At 45.7% G+C, this 17,641-nt stretch overlaps 1 protein-coding gene across 1 annotated transcript in view; it reads left to right on the top strand.

The window, feature by feature from the left end:
• EIF4G3 (eukaryotic translation initiation factor 4 gamma, 3) overlaps nucleotides 1-3,693 on the top strand; it is an 81,436-nt gene extending 77,743 nt beyond the window's left edge. Inside the window, exons 32-33 of the mRNA XM_009888342.1 lie at nucleotides 1,297-1,443; nucleotides 2,606-3,693. Of these exons, the coding sequence (XP_009886644.1) occupies nucleotides 1,297-1,443; nucleotides 2,606-2,787 (329 nt within the window). The 3' untranslated portion in view covers nucleotides 2,788-3,693. The remainder of the gene's footprint in view (nucleotides 1-1,296; nucleotides 1,444-2,605) is intronic.
• The last annotated feature ends 13,948 nt before the right edge of the window (nucleotides 3,694-17,641 follow it).

Genomic DNA, 17,641 nt, shown 5'->3' on the forward strand with positions numbered 1-17,641 from the left:
TTTATCACACACTAAGACTTTTGCACCGTATTGAATTCTGGTGCTTGAGAGCAGGATGTCCGTTCCTCCTACGACAGCCAGGTGCTTCGCTGGTTGTGGTGTTCTCGAGGCTCTGGTGTGTCCTTGTGACCTCACATGAGCAGAAGTTTCAGACAGCTCTGCGTAACGCCAGATTGTTCATTGATTTTCCTAGTGAAGGTGGAAATGCACCAGACGTTATTAAGATAACTAGCATTTCCACTCCTGTGTCAGCAAGTACGCGTGGGCGCTCTACCATCGCAGATTGCCACGTGCGAGTTGGAAGCGTGGGTTGCAGAAGAGAAGCCAGCCTGCGTCTCTGTCGTCTTAATAGTTTTATGTCCAAAGTTGCAATTTTGGAAAGATGGTTTATGTGGATTAGTTGAATGTACAACAGTCGGCTGGAAATGGAGGCAAGGGTGGGTTCCCATGTCAGATGTGTGAGCCTCAGGGGGGCTTGAATAAAGCTCTGCAGCCAGAAACATCTGGTCAGTTCACTTTGTTTTCTTTAACTTTACTGTTGGCATCTGGCAAAGCAAAAAATTGCGCTTGTAAAGCACCCGGTTCTGCTCTTAGCTGTAAGAGTCATGCTTGGTGGAAAGAATGGTTTGAACTCCTTGCTGCAAGGGGAAGGACAGCCCAGCTCCTTTCTTCTCCCTGAGAACAGAACCTTTCTGATGCCACCTAGTGTTAATGGCGAAATGACACAGGACAAAGGTTTCCTGATGTGTATCGGGAACATCTTCTGGGTTTTGTTTTGATCTTTCCTCTAATTGAGGGTTTTTTCCTTTTTGTTTTCAACATATCGCTTAATTGTGCTGTGTGATGTACTCAAAAGCTGCTGAATAATTTATCCCTGTTGCTGTTGAATTTCCAATGTGTATTTTTATATATTCCTGATTTCCTATGTCACGTGCAGCTTATGATTCTGTTTCTGCCATAGTATGTTTAAGAAGAAAAAAAAGATACACTTTTCTGAAAGCCTTCTATATAACTGAAATTTTAGCCCTAGCCATTGTACGGACTTTGGACATCCAGTTGTCTGTGGAAACACAACAATTTGCACTGCAAAGTAAGGTTGTAATCCTTCTGTGGGTGGCAGCAGGCTGGTTAGGGCCAGGATCGCTGCAGATACTGGTTGAATTTGGAGAACTGGAAGGATCGAGACTTCCAGAAAAAAAAACACGGATCAGAAATAATTCTTCTTGTTTCCCATCCTCTTTTCCACCCCTGCTGCTGTCTACCAAAGCTGACCCTGTTTTCTTCTCTTCCCCTCAGCGGACTCTTCTAGCTTCCGTGTGGACACTGCTGTTATCAAACAGAGAGTGCCGATCTTACTCAAGTACCTAGACTCAGACACAGAGAAGGAACTACAAGCACTTTATGCACTACAAGCATCAATAGTAAAACTTGATCAGCCTCCTAGTAAGTGTTGCCTCTGCACTGGGGATGTGAATCCTGATAGCCTAAGTTGTTTCTGTGAGAGTAAAATCTAGCAATGGGGTCTGGAAGAGGATGTGCTTTTCCTGACAGTGGAAACTAAATTTTAGCGTTTTGTCTTATCTGCTACATAAAATAGCGTACAGTGGTTTCTCTTTGTCCAGATTCTGGCTTGTAGAGCAGTGCAGTTCCCCAGATGTTAGGGTGACAGAGCAGTGGCACAGGCTGCCCAGGGAGGGTGTGGAGTCCCTTCTCTGGAGATTTTCAAAACCCGCCTGGATGCAGTCCTGAGTGATGTGCTTTGGGCAGTCCTGCTTTAGCAGGGGAGTTGGACTAGATGATCTCTAGAGGTCCCTTCCAACTCTGAAAATTCTGTGAAATACTCGTCCAGAGGTGAGCCAGCCTTCTCTTGGTTGGTGCTGTAAGCAGCCATGCAGATGGAAGAGCAAACCTCTGTTGATACAAAGAGAAGGGAAAAAAGAGCAGCTGAAAATCATCTGTTGAGTTTATAATACCTGGGCATGTGAGAGCACCGGGCATTATAATTGTATTACTGCACCACAGGTGTCAGTGGACTTGGAGGGAATAAAATAAGTTGAACAACTGATGAGTCTTGGCCCAGAGACACCGCAGAAAACTTGGAAAAGAGGTGGGGAGTTGCTAAAGAAACAGGGATTCCTGGGGAGTCTGCAGCACAAAATCAAAGAGTGCACAAAAACACACAACTTGATCGTCCTTAGCTTTAAGGCGCTGGTTGTTTGTTATCCCTCCTGCTGAGCCGTGAAAAATCAGGTGTTGGAGAGGAGCCAGGCTGCCAGGTTGTGCAGTCCAATGAGAGGAGGATGGGCTGCTGTGGATTTCGTTTGCTGGCCAATCCCTAGATAATAAGTTCTCACGGCTGCTTTCCCAGCTTTCCCTTTTCTGCGGAGCATGTTATCGGACGGCATCAGAGGGACCTCTTTTCCCTCTCAGCTGTGTGTAACCAGCCAGAAAGCAATAACTCAGTCACAGACCTTCCTTTTACTTGTATCCGCATCTCGTGCATTAAAGGTCACGTTAATCCCCTTATCCGTAACCGTGTCTTTGTCTGCTGACTTAAACTGCGCAGCACTAACAGCTGTTCTCTCCCGTTATTCCATTATTGCAGATTTGTTGCGGATGTTTTTTGATTGCCTGTATGATGAGGAGGTAATATCGGAGGATGCCTTCTACAAGTGGGAGAGCAGCAAGGACCCAGCAGAGCAGAACGGGAAAGGAGTAGCGCTAAAATCTGTCACAGCATTCTTCACGTGGCTACGGGAGGCTGAAGAGGAGTCGGAGGATAATTAAAACTTAAAATACAGAGAAAAAAAAAAAAAAAAGAAACAGTTTAAGTATTTTTTTAAAAAGTTTCACGTCTTCGCCAATCACAGTGCAGCAAGGCCAATTCTCGTGCAGACCCCCCCTTTCCCCCACACATGCACGAGTGGGAGAGGTAAAAATAGACAAACACAAAGGTGATCATGGAGGAAAAAAGGTACTTGAAAAAAAAAAAGTAAACGTCAAACCTGAGGGCGGGAGCACTAAACCAAAATACATGTATTATTTATAGAAAATATTTTCTGTTTTAATCTTTTTTTTTTCTTTTCTTTTTAAACAAGGACTCATACTTACAAAAACACAAAGCGAAACAAATCTGTTTAGCAAAAAAAAAAAGTTGAAAACTTTTAATTTATTATTTTAAGGACTGCAAATGCCAGTGTAATTTTTAAATTTGCAGTTTCTGTAAACAAATTGTATAATAGAACAAAAGCAGAGAAATAAATTTCCCTCCCCTTCATATGCACCTCAGTTTTGTTTCAAAGCATGATAAATAGACAAAACTTTCAAGGGGGTTGGGGTAAGCTAGATGAGGAAGAGATCAATTTTTTTTTTTAATTGTCATCAGATTTTTCTGCCTGCCTCTCAGCTTGCTTCAGAAATTAAAAAAGAAAATAGTAATCAAAACGTACATAACCTTGGAACGGAAGGAAATGCATTTGAGAAAACCGCTGCGGACCAGAGTGCTCCGAAAATAACTCATTCAAAACAGTGCTACCCTGGGGAAAAAGTACTAGTGATACTTTCAGAACCTTTAGAGCAACTTTAAGGCTTGTAAATACATAGAACAAATATTTAAAAAAAGAAAAAAAGAAATTGACTCAATACTATTTCTTTTCACTTTCAAAATATAAAGAACAAAATAAAGACAAACATTGCAAGTTTAAAAGAAAGTAAAACGACTTCTCCTTTGACAGCTGCTGAATGTGTGCACCATCTCTGAGCGGTGCTGGCTTCCTTTTCATTGCGTAGATCCTCGGTTCCAAATTGTGTACATATAGTGTGTGTATGTATGTGTGTCTACCAAAAAAGAGGGGTGAGAGCAATTGTTGTTTAAAAAAAAAAAAGGGGGGGAAAAAGGTTTTTTGGAAAAAAAAAAAAAAAAGGGGGGGGGGGGGAAGGGGGTTGCTGCTTGGGAGACCTTTTCTGCAGAGAGAACTTAATGGCCGATGAGCAGCTGGCTGGGCTGCTGTACCGTGTGGGTGCATTTGGTTCCCAGCACGTTGCCGCGAGGCTGGGAGACGACTTCTGGGGCAGTCAGTGCCCGATCCCAGCTCTGTTGTTCCAGCCGTGTGGCCGCAGTGTCTCTCGTGTGACTTGGATCGGTGGCTTGGTCGTCCTAGGGACTTGGGACCCTGGTAGCTGCGGAGGTCGCAGCCTCTCGAGGAGAGAAACGACAGCCCTTTGCCATGGCTTGTGCGTCTGTTGTCACCCAGGTTGTGCCGCTGCCCTTCACATCTGCCGGTTGCCTTGCTGTGCCTAAGGAACCCGAAGACCTGTACGGGTGAAAACAAAAGTGCCCTACACAAGTCAAGAGGTGGAACAAGCGCTGCAGTGCTCTCCCTGGCTCTGCCCACCCTGTGATGGTGTCTGAAGCCTGAATGCAGCCCGGGTACAGATAACAGTGGTCGCTTCTGCAGTGCAGTTGGAGTGCGTGTTTGCTGTGTGCCCAAAGGGACCTCGACTGCACCCCAATGCCACCCAGTCCTCCAAACTGAGCTGCTGCTGAGTACATTAAGTCTCTTATGTGTCTCTCTTCAACAACCAAAGATTACCTGCTGGCTCTCACTGTGAAGAAGCATCTACCATAACACAGTCTGCAAAGTTTGTGAAGCCCTAAAAATGTAGTTTGTGAACTGTGGTCTGTGGAGCACTTGCTGGTGGTCTGTGCAGCACTAGCTGCTCACATGATGCTGTCTTTTTCTTTCCAGCTGCTAAATCACTTCTTTTTTTTAAAAAAAAAAAAACAAAACCACAAAAAAAACACAACAGGAAAAACAAGGAGAAAAAAAAAAAGGCTACAAATACATTAAATACTTTCCTAATCTTACTTTTACATGTAAACAATTGCTGTACTTGCATAAGGTTGTTATTTGATCACCAAGGGGAAGGGAGGAGGGTACCTGGTTGTGGCTGGAGGGGAGATGTCCACGTGACGCTTTCCCTGTTAACGTGTTCCATGCCATGAATCTGAGCTAGAGAATCCATGGCCTAAAACACTAGAGCATTGTTTGTTGGGGTGGTTTTTTTTTTTAGTAACAATAAAACACTTTTCTCTGTTTTGTTAAAAAAAAAAAAAAAAGGAAAAAAAATATTCTCAAAAATATTCTCACCCTTAATATATGCATATGTATGTATCTGCTTGTACGACATCCAGCAACTCGTCCTCAGCCGCTTCCCCTCCCGGCCTCGCAGTTGGGCCCAGCAGTTTGGCAACAGGCACTCTGGAGATCTCCAAAAGGCTTGTCCGCATGGAAACCCCCACCTGGCGGGTCTCAAGCTGTGTTTGTTAAACCTCTGCAGAAGGTCCTGTGGGTGCTCTGCTCACACAAGTCATTTTTCAGCCAGAACGTGAATGGGTACGTGATGGTTTGTAGCAGTGAAATAGTTGAATTAAATGGATGTGAGTTTGTATGTAAATGAGGCCAAATATTTGCCAAGTTTTGCCAAATATTTGCCAAGGCATATTTGCCTGAATTTCCACTTGGAGGATGGGGAGTGTCAGACCCTGCTGGGAACACAAGTGTGCGACACCAGAGCCGTGCCATGCAAGGACTGTGATTTATCAATCAATTGCCTTCAATCAGAAAGGAAGAAATTACTGTAGAGCCTCTGAACAGCCACGTGAATCAAAGTGTGTCAGGGCAGGGCAGTTTGTTTGGGGAGCTTCAGTCTTTTGGCTGAAAGAGCTGGAAAACCACTGGCTGGAGGGAATAGTAACAGTGAGTGTGTGGGTAGAGGAGAGATGAGAAGGTCTCTCCCTTCCTTGTTTGAGCCTTTAACGTTAAATGTTCCGGGGCAGGGGGGGAATTTGCCCTGTTAGTGTTCTGCAAATGCCAGGAAGGGAGTTTTCAAAGGTTTTAAGGGTTTGGTTTTTTTCAGAATTGCCCAAGGGCTCTGAAAAGGTGGATTTGCAGCACGGCAAGCTTTGCATTTTCTGAAGCTAGATCAGTTAAGCTGCATGTGGAGTGCTGTGAGCAGTTTATGCACAAGATCTTGAGGTGTCCAGCTGTCGGTATGTTCCCTTGAGGTTCAGCTTCCCACAAATGTCACTGCAAGGAGCATATCTGACACCAGTCTTGGAGCAAATCTGCTTTCTCTGCTCCCCTTGTGCTGTTCACCACGTGCTGCTTGCTTACCTGGAGCCGTACCAAGGTGTGGTGGCTTTCCAGTTGCCTTCTAGATCAGCACAGGTTTGCAGGCTGTTGTGACTCCTCAGGATGCAGCCCATGGTCCCGGAAGATCTTTGCAACATGTCTTTTCCTGAAGGGTATTAAGATACAAAAAAAAAAACTAAGAAAGAGAGGAAACAGAAAAGGGATACTTAATTAAAAGAGGTTCCTGTAGGAATGTGATTTGTGGGAGCCTCGTTTTTACATTAAATGAGGAGAGGTCAGCTGTGGTTACTCCTACCTAACATTACAGCAAAGTGTAAGCAGGGAGGACAGCAAATTTCCCCCAAGAATACTAAAAGTTTGAGTGTGGTGGGGGATTTTTTTCTCCCAGTGTCGGTCCTGTAAGGCATTTAAACACATCTTCTGGGCAGGCTCGTGAACATGGCAGGGAGTTAATGCAGCTCGGCAGGAAAGAGCTGCATTAGAAGCCATTTCCACTGCTGGGAGCCCTTCTTGTGTTGAGGCTGTGCACGCTATGAAAGGCAGGGGCAAGGAGGAGCAGATGCATTGCTTACATCCTAGTTTATTGCTGAAAATGCCCCTAAACCTGAAGAAGTCAAACAGAAATTTTCCAGGACAGGTGTCTGCCTAAGGCTGGTTTCTTTCTAGGAAAGTGTTTTCAGAAACAGCCATTTCTGTGAAGGCAGTCAGGGAATACACCGATTTCAGACATTGCGCTCTGTCTGCTTGTGTTAACACATTCAGGTTGTAACCTTATTTTTGCCAGAAGCCTCAGTTCCAGGAGCAGACCTTTGTGTATGGAAAAATCTTTTGCCTGGGATCAGCCCTCCCTGGTGCAGGAGCTGGTAAAGCCAAAAAGGCCATGCAGCAGGAGAGGCTCGGGAGAAGGGATTCCTCTGCAGAGATGGTTTTTAGTGTGCACAAACTGGTTTTAAGCCAGTAGTAACTTACACTGGTCACTGCTGCATTCTTGCGACCCACAGAGCTTTTGGTTCCAACCCTGTAGACCATTTTTTTCTGATAAAGGAAAAACAGGGGCTCTAAAGACTCCTGTTAACTCTCTCTGAGCATCCTGAAAATGTTTAAAACCAATTGCAGATGTCGGCATTTCGTTGCCAAAAGGGTGGCCGTGATTGTTCTACTGTGTTTCGTTCCAACATGAGTAGGTTTTAGAGATGAAGGGACCTGAAGTTGGTTGCCTTGTCAGAAGTGTTTGCTGCAGAGTGGAAAAACTTACAGCTGCATCCCTGGCACTGCTCACTTGACTTGTTTCAGAGACACAAGAGGGTTTAGCATCGGGGGCAGTAAGCTCAAAATCGGTGCCCCCCAGAATACTCTTATGCCCTTAGATCCAATACCTCTGGCCTTGAGGCACTGAACTGCCTTTAGGCGAGTTGGCTGTTGGCCACAGGTCAGCATGTGATGGTGGTGAGGTGCCACGTGGTAGGAGTTTGGTGAGGGCTCCCGTGCGCTACGTGGGGATGAAGCATTGGGAGATGTTCAGGCTGGCAAACGCTCTGAGCTCTTGCTTTACGCAGTCAGTCTGGGAGGGAGAGCTTGGCCTTTCTGCTCTTTGGAAGACGTTGGCCCTCTGCTGCTACCTGATCCTAGGCCAACTAGTGGTATCTCCAGCCAAGCAGCGTCAGCAGGAGCATGAGCTCTTCACACGCTGCTTTCTTTTAATATGGTGCCAACCCAGAGGCTTGCAGGAGACACCGCACGCTGATAGGAATGCCAGGCAACGGTTTGATGTGTCCTGGGGGCCACGTGCAAGCTGCAACAACCATAGGATGGAGCCTTGGGATGAGATGGCTTCAGTCCAGAAGGTGTCCTGCTTGGCTGCCCATCCCTCAGCCCAGCCCTGTGGTTAGATAACCTGCAAGGAGCCATTGCAGGAAAACCACAGTGATGGGCAAGCAAATGCAGCAAGAGATCAATTAGCCCACTCAGCTTCCAGCAGCGTGACTAAATCCCTGCCGATATCCAAGGAAACTTAACTCAAAGTTGTCTACCCTTGTATTTTCCAAGGGGCTCCACTTGCCACCTTTGGTAACGATCATGGAACTGTGGTCTGCTGAAATAACTCCTCCTTATTTAAATGCTGCTGTAGGGATGCCCGACTGTGATCTGTGGAAAGCTTTGGTCACATGGCACCCGTTTCTCTTCCTTGTTTCCAGCTGCTAAATTGCGCTGAAACTGCAACAGAAATAAAACCAGTTCCCGCTCCATTCAGTGCTTTCCAAAGGGGAATTTGTCCAAGTGTGCAGTCACAGACCCAGCTGCAGGGATCGTTGTGCTGTGGTTGCAAATTGGAAAGGGGAGAGGGGGCTTGGGGAAGGAGCTCGATGCTTTCAGTTAGGAAATCTTTGTATTACTGGGCGAGAGGAGAGAACAGTAAAGCCTGGCTTTTGCACGCTTGGTTGTCCTGTTCCAGTACCCTGCAAGTTTTAACAGCAGATGTTGTCATGAAGCAGACTTGTACTAAGCTTGCGGGGTGCATTAACGAACGTGGAGCAGAGCACTGTTAGACGTGTTTTATCACAGCATTCATCACAGCTGGAAGGGAGCTGCAAAGATCATCTCGGCGGATGCAGCTGGTGCCTTCAGGTCTCATCCATGAAGGAAAATCAGTCATTTCAGTGTTGCAGAATAAGCTGTTCTGAAATAACGCTTGGTGCAAATGCTCTGTGCCACTGAAGACGGCCTAAAGTGAATAATCTGTCAGTCCCAGCCACCTCCCATTTGTGCGTGAGTGTGCTGGGAAGCCGTGTACTTCACCACAAGCGGCTGGCCTGAGAAAGGAGCGGGCACCCAGCCTCCTCAGCGCTCTACAGGGTTGCGGCACCACTGCTGCCCCGCTTTGGGTGTTTTCATACAACGTGATGATCAAACACGAGGAATTTCACGCCTTCTCTACAATACAGGGAAGTCGCGTGTTTTACCCGTCCTTCAAGGAAACACATGTGACTCTTCTGGCCTCCAGCATCACAAGGTGGATATTTTGAGCAGGAGCCTGGGCTGTGGCTGACACATCTCAAAGAAAAGCCGGTCGACAAGATTTCCCACAGAGAGACAAGCGAGCCAGCACTTGAGCTGACCTTACGCTTCACGCAAGAGCCATCGCCAAAAAATGCTTTAAATTCCTGCTCAACCCTAAGGTTTTCTGCCTTCCCAGCAAGGCTTGCTGGCACGGCCCTGCTCTCTTACGGCTGCAGGACCGGCACAGAGGCCGGAATCCAGGCAGGCTGCTGAACGCGTTGGGGGTGCTGCTGGTCGCAGGGGCCTACGGTGCACACACGGCAGCCAAAAATGAGCTTTTGCAGACACAAAAGCACCCCAGCCAAGAGGTGTTACTGACAGTAAGTTATTACCTGCCCAGGCAAGGGTAACAGCCACTGTGTGCTCTGTGTTGCAGCCTGCTGTTAACCAGTTTTAATCGGAAATGGTCTTTGGCTCAAAGAGCGAAGGAATTTAGCACATGCAGCTTTGGGAGAGGTGTGGTGTCCCAGTGTGAAACACTGAGCCGGTGGACTTCAACTTCTCCTTGCTTAGGGGAGCTGTCATTTCCACTTGCCTGCTTGTCTCCCAATGACCATAGCATCTGCCTCATTAGCAATAAGGACCTATTTCAAATTAGTGTCTCTAGAAAAGCAGCAGCCTGTGGAGGCTGCTTAGTCCACAGCATTTTCCAAATTCCTGTCAGCTCCAGTGGCACTTCTATCATGTATTTGCTCCAGAATGGAGCAAATTTTGTTATATTTAAAAATGTAAAAATGGGTACACTGACCCCTTGGAAAAGGGGAAATGGTTTGAAAAGACAAACCCAACTGGGTTAGCCTTAAGGGCAGGTGTTAGAGGGGCAGCAAGAGAGATAGCTGGGAAACGGTGTAGGTGACACTGGGAAAAGTACGGAGAAAAAATTATAGGAAGCTGACAAAGAATAAAGAGATCAAAGGTGATGTCTGGAATGCCACAAAGTGGCAGGGAATATGCTTTTTTGAATGGAAAGCAGAAAATGAGTGATTTTTGCACAGAATTGCATGAAATGCAGAGCTGAGGGCAAGACTGCTGCTGAAAAAAAGGCAAGTATGAATTAGAAGAGAATTGTAAGTTGTTTTGGTGATCATTAGACATGTGGCTTTGGTAAAGTGAACCAGCATCAAAGCAGAAAGTTGTGGTTAAAGGACATGACCTTGTCTCTTCTAAAAGTCCATATTTCTAATGGAGATGCAAAAGGGAAAAAAATCCAAAAGTAAAAAGCATCTGAAATGTAAAGACAAGAATTGTATGTGGGACTGCGGGAAGGGTGACACTGCTGTGTAACAGGTAAGTCCTTCATCACTTAACACTTACATGTGCTGCAGGTGAAAGGCCCCTGAAAGTTTGTGTGTGGCTCTACAAATGGAAAGCGACAGGCCCACATTAATTAATTTTTTTGATTCTGTGATGGTTATGGGATAGTTGCACTCATCACCGTTCCCTGTGCAAATCCACCAGGTCAAGCTGCAAACAGCAGTGACTGTCCCTCACGGCCACGCACACCAGCAGCTGAATGCAAACTTCAAGGCAGCAGAGCAAGGGTCCTGCTCAAGCGATGCCATCAAACCAAAATAACCCCTCCTCGGATACACGTTCAGGGATAAACATCTAAAGGTAAGAAGCTTCTCGGGGAATATTTGATTTGTTTTTCAAAGCACAAGAAGCTGAAGAAGCAGCAGCAGAATGCAAAGCTTTAGGGATGAAAGAGTGAGGTGACAAGAAGGAGCTCCCCAGCCTGCTGGCAATTAGACATGGGACAAAGTGGAAAAGGATCAAATTCCCCCTGATCCTGGCTGGCTGAGGGCCAAAAACGTATGAAAGGTTTTATAAAAACAAATGCAAAAGTTGAGGTAAAACTGGAAAAGAAAAAAAACTTGCCAAAAATTTGGGGTGATGACACCAGAAGCAAGCCTTAATTATAGTCAGAGCTGAAGTTTGGAGCTGCAGGCCAATATCAAAACAGAATTTGGTGACAAAGATGCTGCACTCGCTCAGCCAGCGGGATCAAGAACGCATTAGCAGAAGCTGGTTTCAATGTATAAGGCGCACAAAGGTAATAAAAAAAGGTAATAATAATCTTGTGGTTTGTACCATATGTGGCAGGTAGTTGTTAAGCAACACAGGAGCAGTGCTTATTAAATTAAAAAAAGAGCATTCACTTTAAGTAAAAAAAGTGGCAAAATGGGGAAAATATGAGTTGGTGCAGGGTAAGAAAGTTAACAGAGTGGCCCCTGGAATGGAATTTCTGTGACCAGATGTATTTAAAACAGAAGCACAACAGGTTTCATGTTTCTAACAAGAACGTGGCATCGCTCTGGATACGGGGTGGAAAGGGTAAATCTCTTGACACGCAAATTTTACAGCTATTTCCTGGGAAGAGTACCAATACATCTAAATTTTCTGTTTTAAACTGCAAGCTGCCTTGTACAGTCAAACCCCAAAGCTGTAGGCAAATTTGCAGAAGCTCTAGGGCTGCAGAAAGCCCTAAATTAAATTGAATTATTTCAGGGGGCAAAAACATCCACAAACCGGTTGGAATCCTACTAGGGCATGGCACCTGAGAGGGCAGGAAAGGTATTGAAAATCTTAGTATTTATTACAAGTATTTTATGATGATAGTGCTCTACACAATCACAATTCGACTCTGACAGCAGCCATCCGATGAAGTAAGAATCCCCGAATTTCCCTGTCCTGCATAGTTCCCTTCCTCCTGTGCATCCTCCCTCAAAGCTGGCAGGTCACAGTTTGCTGCCGGTGTCACCCACTGCTTGCAGCACTGAGGGGAACAAGGAGGAGGATGCGGATGACACGAGCCCACCCAACAAACAGGGCGGAGGGGAGAGGAGACTGAGCTGTGGGTTTTGATCCCGCTGCAGGATGCAGCTGCCTTTCCCCAGGAGTGGGGTTTTCACAAGAGCCCACCCAGGTCAGGCAGGCAGTGCGGCTGTTAAGGAATGTGCAGGGCCTGCAGCTCCCCTCTGGGGTGGATTTCAAGATAAAAAAAACAAGGAAGGAGACAAGAAAAGCTTTTCTCCTCCTCTGCTTGCATCTCAGTGTAGCTCTATGGCTCAGCCAACACAGGTGTTGGGGTTTTGCACAACGGGTTGCAGCGAGCAAGGGGGAGGGCAGCTGGGGTGTTTTCATCTTTTCCTTCTTGGTGTCTTAAAAGCAGGCAGTAAAAGAGCATGTTCCCTCTCACTCCCCTCTCCTCCACCTTCCAAGCCCTCCCCTCCTGCCAGAGAGGCACTGCAAGGGGAGAAAGGCCAAAGAACACATTTCTCTGCAGCTGCACAGTCGTCGTTTCGCACTCACAAGCAAGACAGGAATGTTTAGCAAAGTGGAGCCATCTGGCTAAGGCGCTTCCAGGGCTGTTCGGCAGTGCAGGAGACAAAGGACTGTACGAAAGCAAAGCATCCCGGTGATAATCTGGAGTGGAGATGGTGACACTGAGCAAGGCCAGGCTTTGGTCACAACAGCTTGGCTTTGGGAGGAGATGCTCTCAGGTGTAGGACGCTGTTCCAGCAGCCACCCTAAGGGGGAAAAAAGTTACAAAAAGTTTAGACAAGAAACAGTCAAGGCACTGTTGCAGAAACAAGACCCCTCCACCATGCTTTGAATGGTGTAAGGGCTTCTAAAAAGTGCTGACAGAGGGGCTTCCCACCCACAGGAGGGATAAAAGGTACCACAGTGCCCAAGTGACTGCGTTAGTGCCTGTGCCATCTTCAAATTGCAAAAACAAATGGACAGAAAGAGTAGGATTATGTTAGTAAAAAGATGAGAAACTGCCCTGGCAAGAGAATACCGATGACAAGTTCTGCGGCATTTGGGAGCGATACGCATGGAGCTGGGTGCAGAGGTTTGGAGACAGCATAGAAAGCATACTACAGCATTGTAGAAAGCATACTTACAGCAGGAAAGAAAATAAGAACAGGGAGGGAAAGGAACTGAGGAGTTGTAGCTTACACTCAAGTGAAGAGAAAGTAGAGGGATTTGGGGGAAGGGAAAAAAAACCCACCTACCACAGGCCTAGCTAAAAAAATAAACAAAGTTGAGGCAAGAGCACAGCAAGAAAGACTTTATTACCACTCAGCATACTCTGCACAGAGCTGAAATAACCACGATGGTGAAAATACCAGTGTGGGTCACACCCCTGCTCTGCCTTGCAGTGCTAATCCTCACCTGGGGCAGCTGCGGCACAGGTAAAGAAGCTGCCTGAAACAGAGCAAGCCCAAGGAGCAGCAGGAAAGGGATCCTTCCCGCAAGTGAGAACCTGTTAGCGTGTTTTGATAGCAGATCTCCAGCTTGCAGGCCAGATCGCGCCGACGGAACTAGGTAATTGAAGCAGGTAGTAAACTACACAGCTAATGAGAGCGGCGGGGGGGTAAAGTGGCCGAGGCAAAGCGAAGGCCTGGAGGAATCGCGAACGGCGGGAGGAGGACGAAGCAAGGCGCCGGGGTACGCACGGCTCCCCGAGGGGGCTGAGGTGAGCGGGGGGGACGGCTCCTCTCGCCCCCTCAGCGCCCTCAGGGGGCGGAGGCGGGAAACACCTCAGCCTACTCAGACAGAAGAAAAATTAAATATAACCTAAACTTTTTAAGGCTCCATTAAAGGTTTGTCCAAGTTTAAGGAGAAAATTTAGGTCAACTCACCTATCCCTCAAGCACTCCTTACAGTTCATTAAAATAATAATAAAAAAAAAAGGCAGTACAAACTTCTCACAGTCATAACCACCACTCAGAAAGGATGAAAGCGTCCTTATAAACTAATAAGTCTGTAAAATATCACATAGGGAATCACAGACCCTCTGCTTCTCTTAGCTTGTTTCCTAGAGATAGCTAGCCATAGGAAATAAATGGAAAAACCGCAGTAATCTGTTATTATATTTTACCCACAAGCCTATTTACTTAATATTTTCTTACTGCAGGAGCTGTAAAATGAAGACATTTATGGCTTGCATGAAGCTCAATAAGGATGATGATTCATCTCTAGAACAAATGTTTGGACATTAAAAAAAAAAAGAAAATTCAAGAATTGACGTCTGCCCTTATATAGATCCCTCTGTGAGAGTACTGTCCCTACCTCCACCACCAACTGACTCAGCTCACCTTCTCACTGGTGAGCAACCAACAGACCGCTTATTCTTCTAGATTTTCCTGACACACGTAATGTATAGTTCTTGTAAGGCTTCTTCACATTAGTTAATTAGATTTGCCTTGGTCTGCACTCTGGCCCTGAGACCTGCAGGCACGGGCTAGCCCTGTCCACACCTTTAAACTCTCCTAGCCTCCAAGAGGTCAAACTGCCTTTTGGGAATTGCTATCTCCTGAATCACTCCTTGACTGTGAGCTGTTATTTTCTGTGGGTCACAAGTGTGCCGTTCATGGGCTGTTGCAGCAATAACAATACAGACCATCAGGTGCTCATGCCCTGGAACCTCTCCTGGCACCATTTAATTTCCTTACAAAGATGTAGCCATTTGCTCAGCTCAGCTTTTCCCAAGTTCGTTGTTTTGGTTTTTTTTTTTTTTTTTTCCTCTCCACAAACTCACTTCATCAGAGGCCGGAGAAGTGCCACCACTCGAGGAAAAACCTCTGTCCCAGGCTTCAGCATGGCTCCGCTTCCAAAAAGAAGCTCTGAGTCCTTGTCGGTGCTGCTAGAGATGGATGCAGGCCGAAGTGTGAGACTTCTAGGCACTTCTGAATTCCTCCCCGAGACCCTGGGTTGGTCACAGCCTGGTTAAAGAATGTTAATGACCCTCCTTCCCATATTGCACGTGCTCCTCCATAGAGGAGGCTATTAAACTCCAGTCTGGCATGGGACTGTTCCAGAGGTGCTTCCATCCAGGGTTTGTTATCCTTGTTGCCACTCTGGACTGTGGGTTTGGGTTAAAACCTTTCAAAGGCTTAAGGAGAGAAGGGGCAGCATACCAAAATCTGAGCTGATGTAAACTGGTGTAGCTCATGCCAGGCCACAGGGGCTCCACCAGCTTATGGTTCCCAAGGACAGCTCCAGACCAGGGACGCTGTTCGGAACGAATCCTTCCCGCCTGTGTTCTGACTATTTTCACAGTCACCAGTGTCTGCAAATCACAGGGGACTGTTCAGCCTGTGCTGGAGGAGAAGAAAAGTTAGATAATGTGGGGTTGTGGGTGTGTTCACTCCTTTTAAAGTGTGGCAGAGACTGACAGTTTGCTCATATCAGTGGCATTTCACAGGTTACTCTTTTCAGGAGTCTTACTTGGCAGCTGAATTATTTCTGGGTTAACAAGTGTGTCACTTCTCAGTTCTTATCAGGCCTTTTGAGTAATAGTTGCACTCTGATTTCCAAGCATGTGACTTTGTGTTTGTTTGTTTGTTTTTACCATAAATAGTATTTTTAGCATCTTCAAGACATAGATGGCCAACTGTCTTTGGCAAGCAGCTATTTTATTGAGGCAGGAAAGGTTCAGAAGTACTCATGTTTTTAAACAATGTCACACTATTAAGCTCCTCCATGTGAGGACAGTGTGTGTAGGGGGAATGAGAGGAGCGGAAGGTATCGCCGGTCAGCGTCTCTTCTGTTCAGTTAAAGAACGGAGACGTTTTGATGGTCTGGGCAGGAGGGCACTTACCTTCCTCAGGAGGGACTTAGAGATTGGTGGATAGAGTGGGAAGTCCGTAGAAATGAGGAACAGGTAGGGGGAAAAAAAACACATATAATTTCTGTTGGGGGGGAAGAACTTGGTGTATATGTCTTGGAAACATCTACCAGCTTTTGCACCCTTTCTCCACTTTAGCTGTATGTAATTAATTAGCCTCCAATGCATCGTGCATTTTCCTCAGGTAGCAGCTGCTTGAGCTCTTTATGTCTTCAGAATATCTTTTTCTCTTGGTGTTTTCCCTTTCAACAGAAACTGATGTGTGAATTTTTTGTCAGTGTTTTGTTACAAGTGACCCAGGCTGTTGTGAGGATTTTAACTTCCACGAGGGAGAATAAAAGAAGTTTTACATTGATGGACTCTCATGTGAGGTGTGAGTAGATTTGGTATAGATTGCAAGGAAATAATAGCTTTTATTTTGTATAGTTTTGTACTACAGAATAAGAAGTAATGGCTGAATAAGTAATAGTTTGGGAGGAAGGTTTATGTAATGGTTCTAAATTCAATCCATCTAAGCAAGGAGGATGTTGCCTATAAAAGGTTCATACCCTGGTTTGTAAGGTTAGCAGCCTAAATTTTCAGTCAAGTGTCAGTGGTTTGTCAAAATTCGTAATGTTGGGTCCCTGGATTGAGATATTTCATCCGAGGCAATGAAACTGTCATTGGTGGATTTTCATGTTGGAGTAGTTTTTAAGTTTGTGACCCCAACCTAAACTTAAAGCTGAACCCTGTGCACTCTAATACGGGCTGTTTCATTCCTTAGCTGCTTCTGTCAGTGGCATTGTATGGACAATCTGTATTGTGGACCATATTAGACAAAAATTGTTTAAAAATTGTTGTCCCACAGAGGTTTTAACTGTCACAATCCTGAGCATCACTGTGGAGAGGGATTATTTTTAGACAGCTATGCAGGCAGAAATTCTGTATTAATCCCTTAGCTGAATTTTTTTGCAAGTTTCTAGGTATAACAGTGGCATAATTGAAGTTGCACACTGCCTGGTTTTGGCTGTGTGTGTGGGGATGGGAAGAAAAACTCCTGGGTATAGGAAAAGAAGATAATCCAGGCCACGGAAATGATCTGCTATTACTGTCTTCTGTATAGGTCAAAGATTGATCGCGAAAGAATCTGAAACCTATAGTGGTTCTTATATTGACCTGGCATTCTTGGTGGTGAAGAACAGTGGAGGTGAGGCATGGGTTGTGACTTGTATTTTGATAAACATCTGTTGAGATTGAGCTGACTTTGAGTTCCAGTATTACACCCTACCAGAGACAAGGCACGGAGCTTAGTCCCAGGTGGGGAGGCAGAGCATCGATCTCGCTGTAGTAATGTGCCTTTTTTTTTCTTCAGTGAAAGCAGCATCTGCGAGTGCAGATCACAGTGCTTAATCTTAATCAGATGACGCTGTTTAATCTTTGCTTTTCTCTGTGAAAGTCAACAGGATAGGCAAGGTGTAAGTCAGGTTGCATTGGTGGTGTTTGGAGTCACAGGTCCAAATTCAGTGCTCCCCTGAAGTGAAAATGTATCTTTAGACTTAGAACAACTCTCCTTTGGATGTCCATGTGTAAGAATGCTTGTGTTTGGAAACTAGAAGTGTGAAAGATGTTTTCTGTGCTTCCTTGAACCCTAATGTACTTGGGATTTGGTGTTCCCCTCCTTAAAGCTGTATAGGGAAGGAGTGGATGGAAATAGAAACTGTAACACTAGTCAAGCCAAAGAATTTCTTGCCTGGCAAGTGGTGAGCTATCAGATCTTTGTATTGGACCGCTATTCTTCTTTAATTGAAACAAG

This window comes from Charadrius vociferus, unplaced genomic scaffold (genome assembly GCF_000708025.1).
Source record: "Charadrius vociferus isolate BGI_N301 unplaced genomic scaffold, ASM70802v2 scaffold107, whole genome shotgun sequence".
Lineage (NCBI taxonomy): Eukaryota > Metazoa > Chordata > Aves > Charadriiformes > Charadriidae > Charadrius > Charadrius vociferus.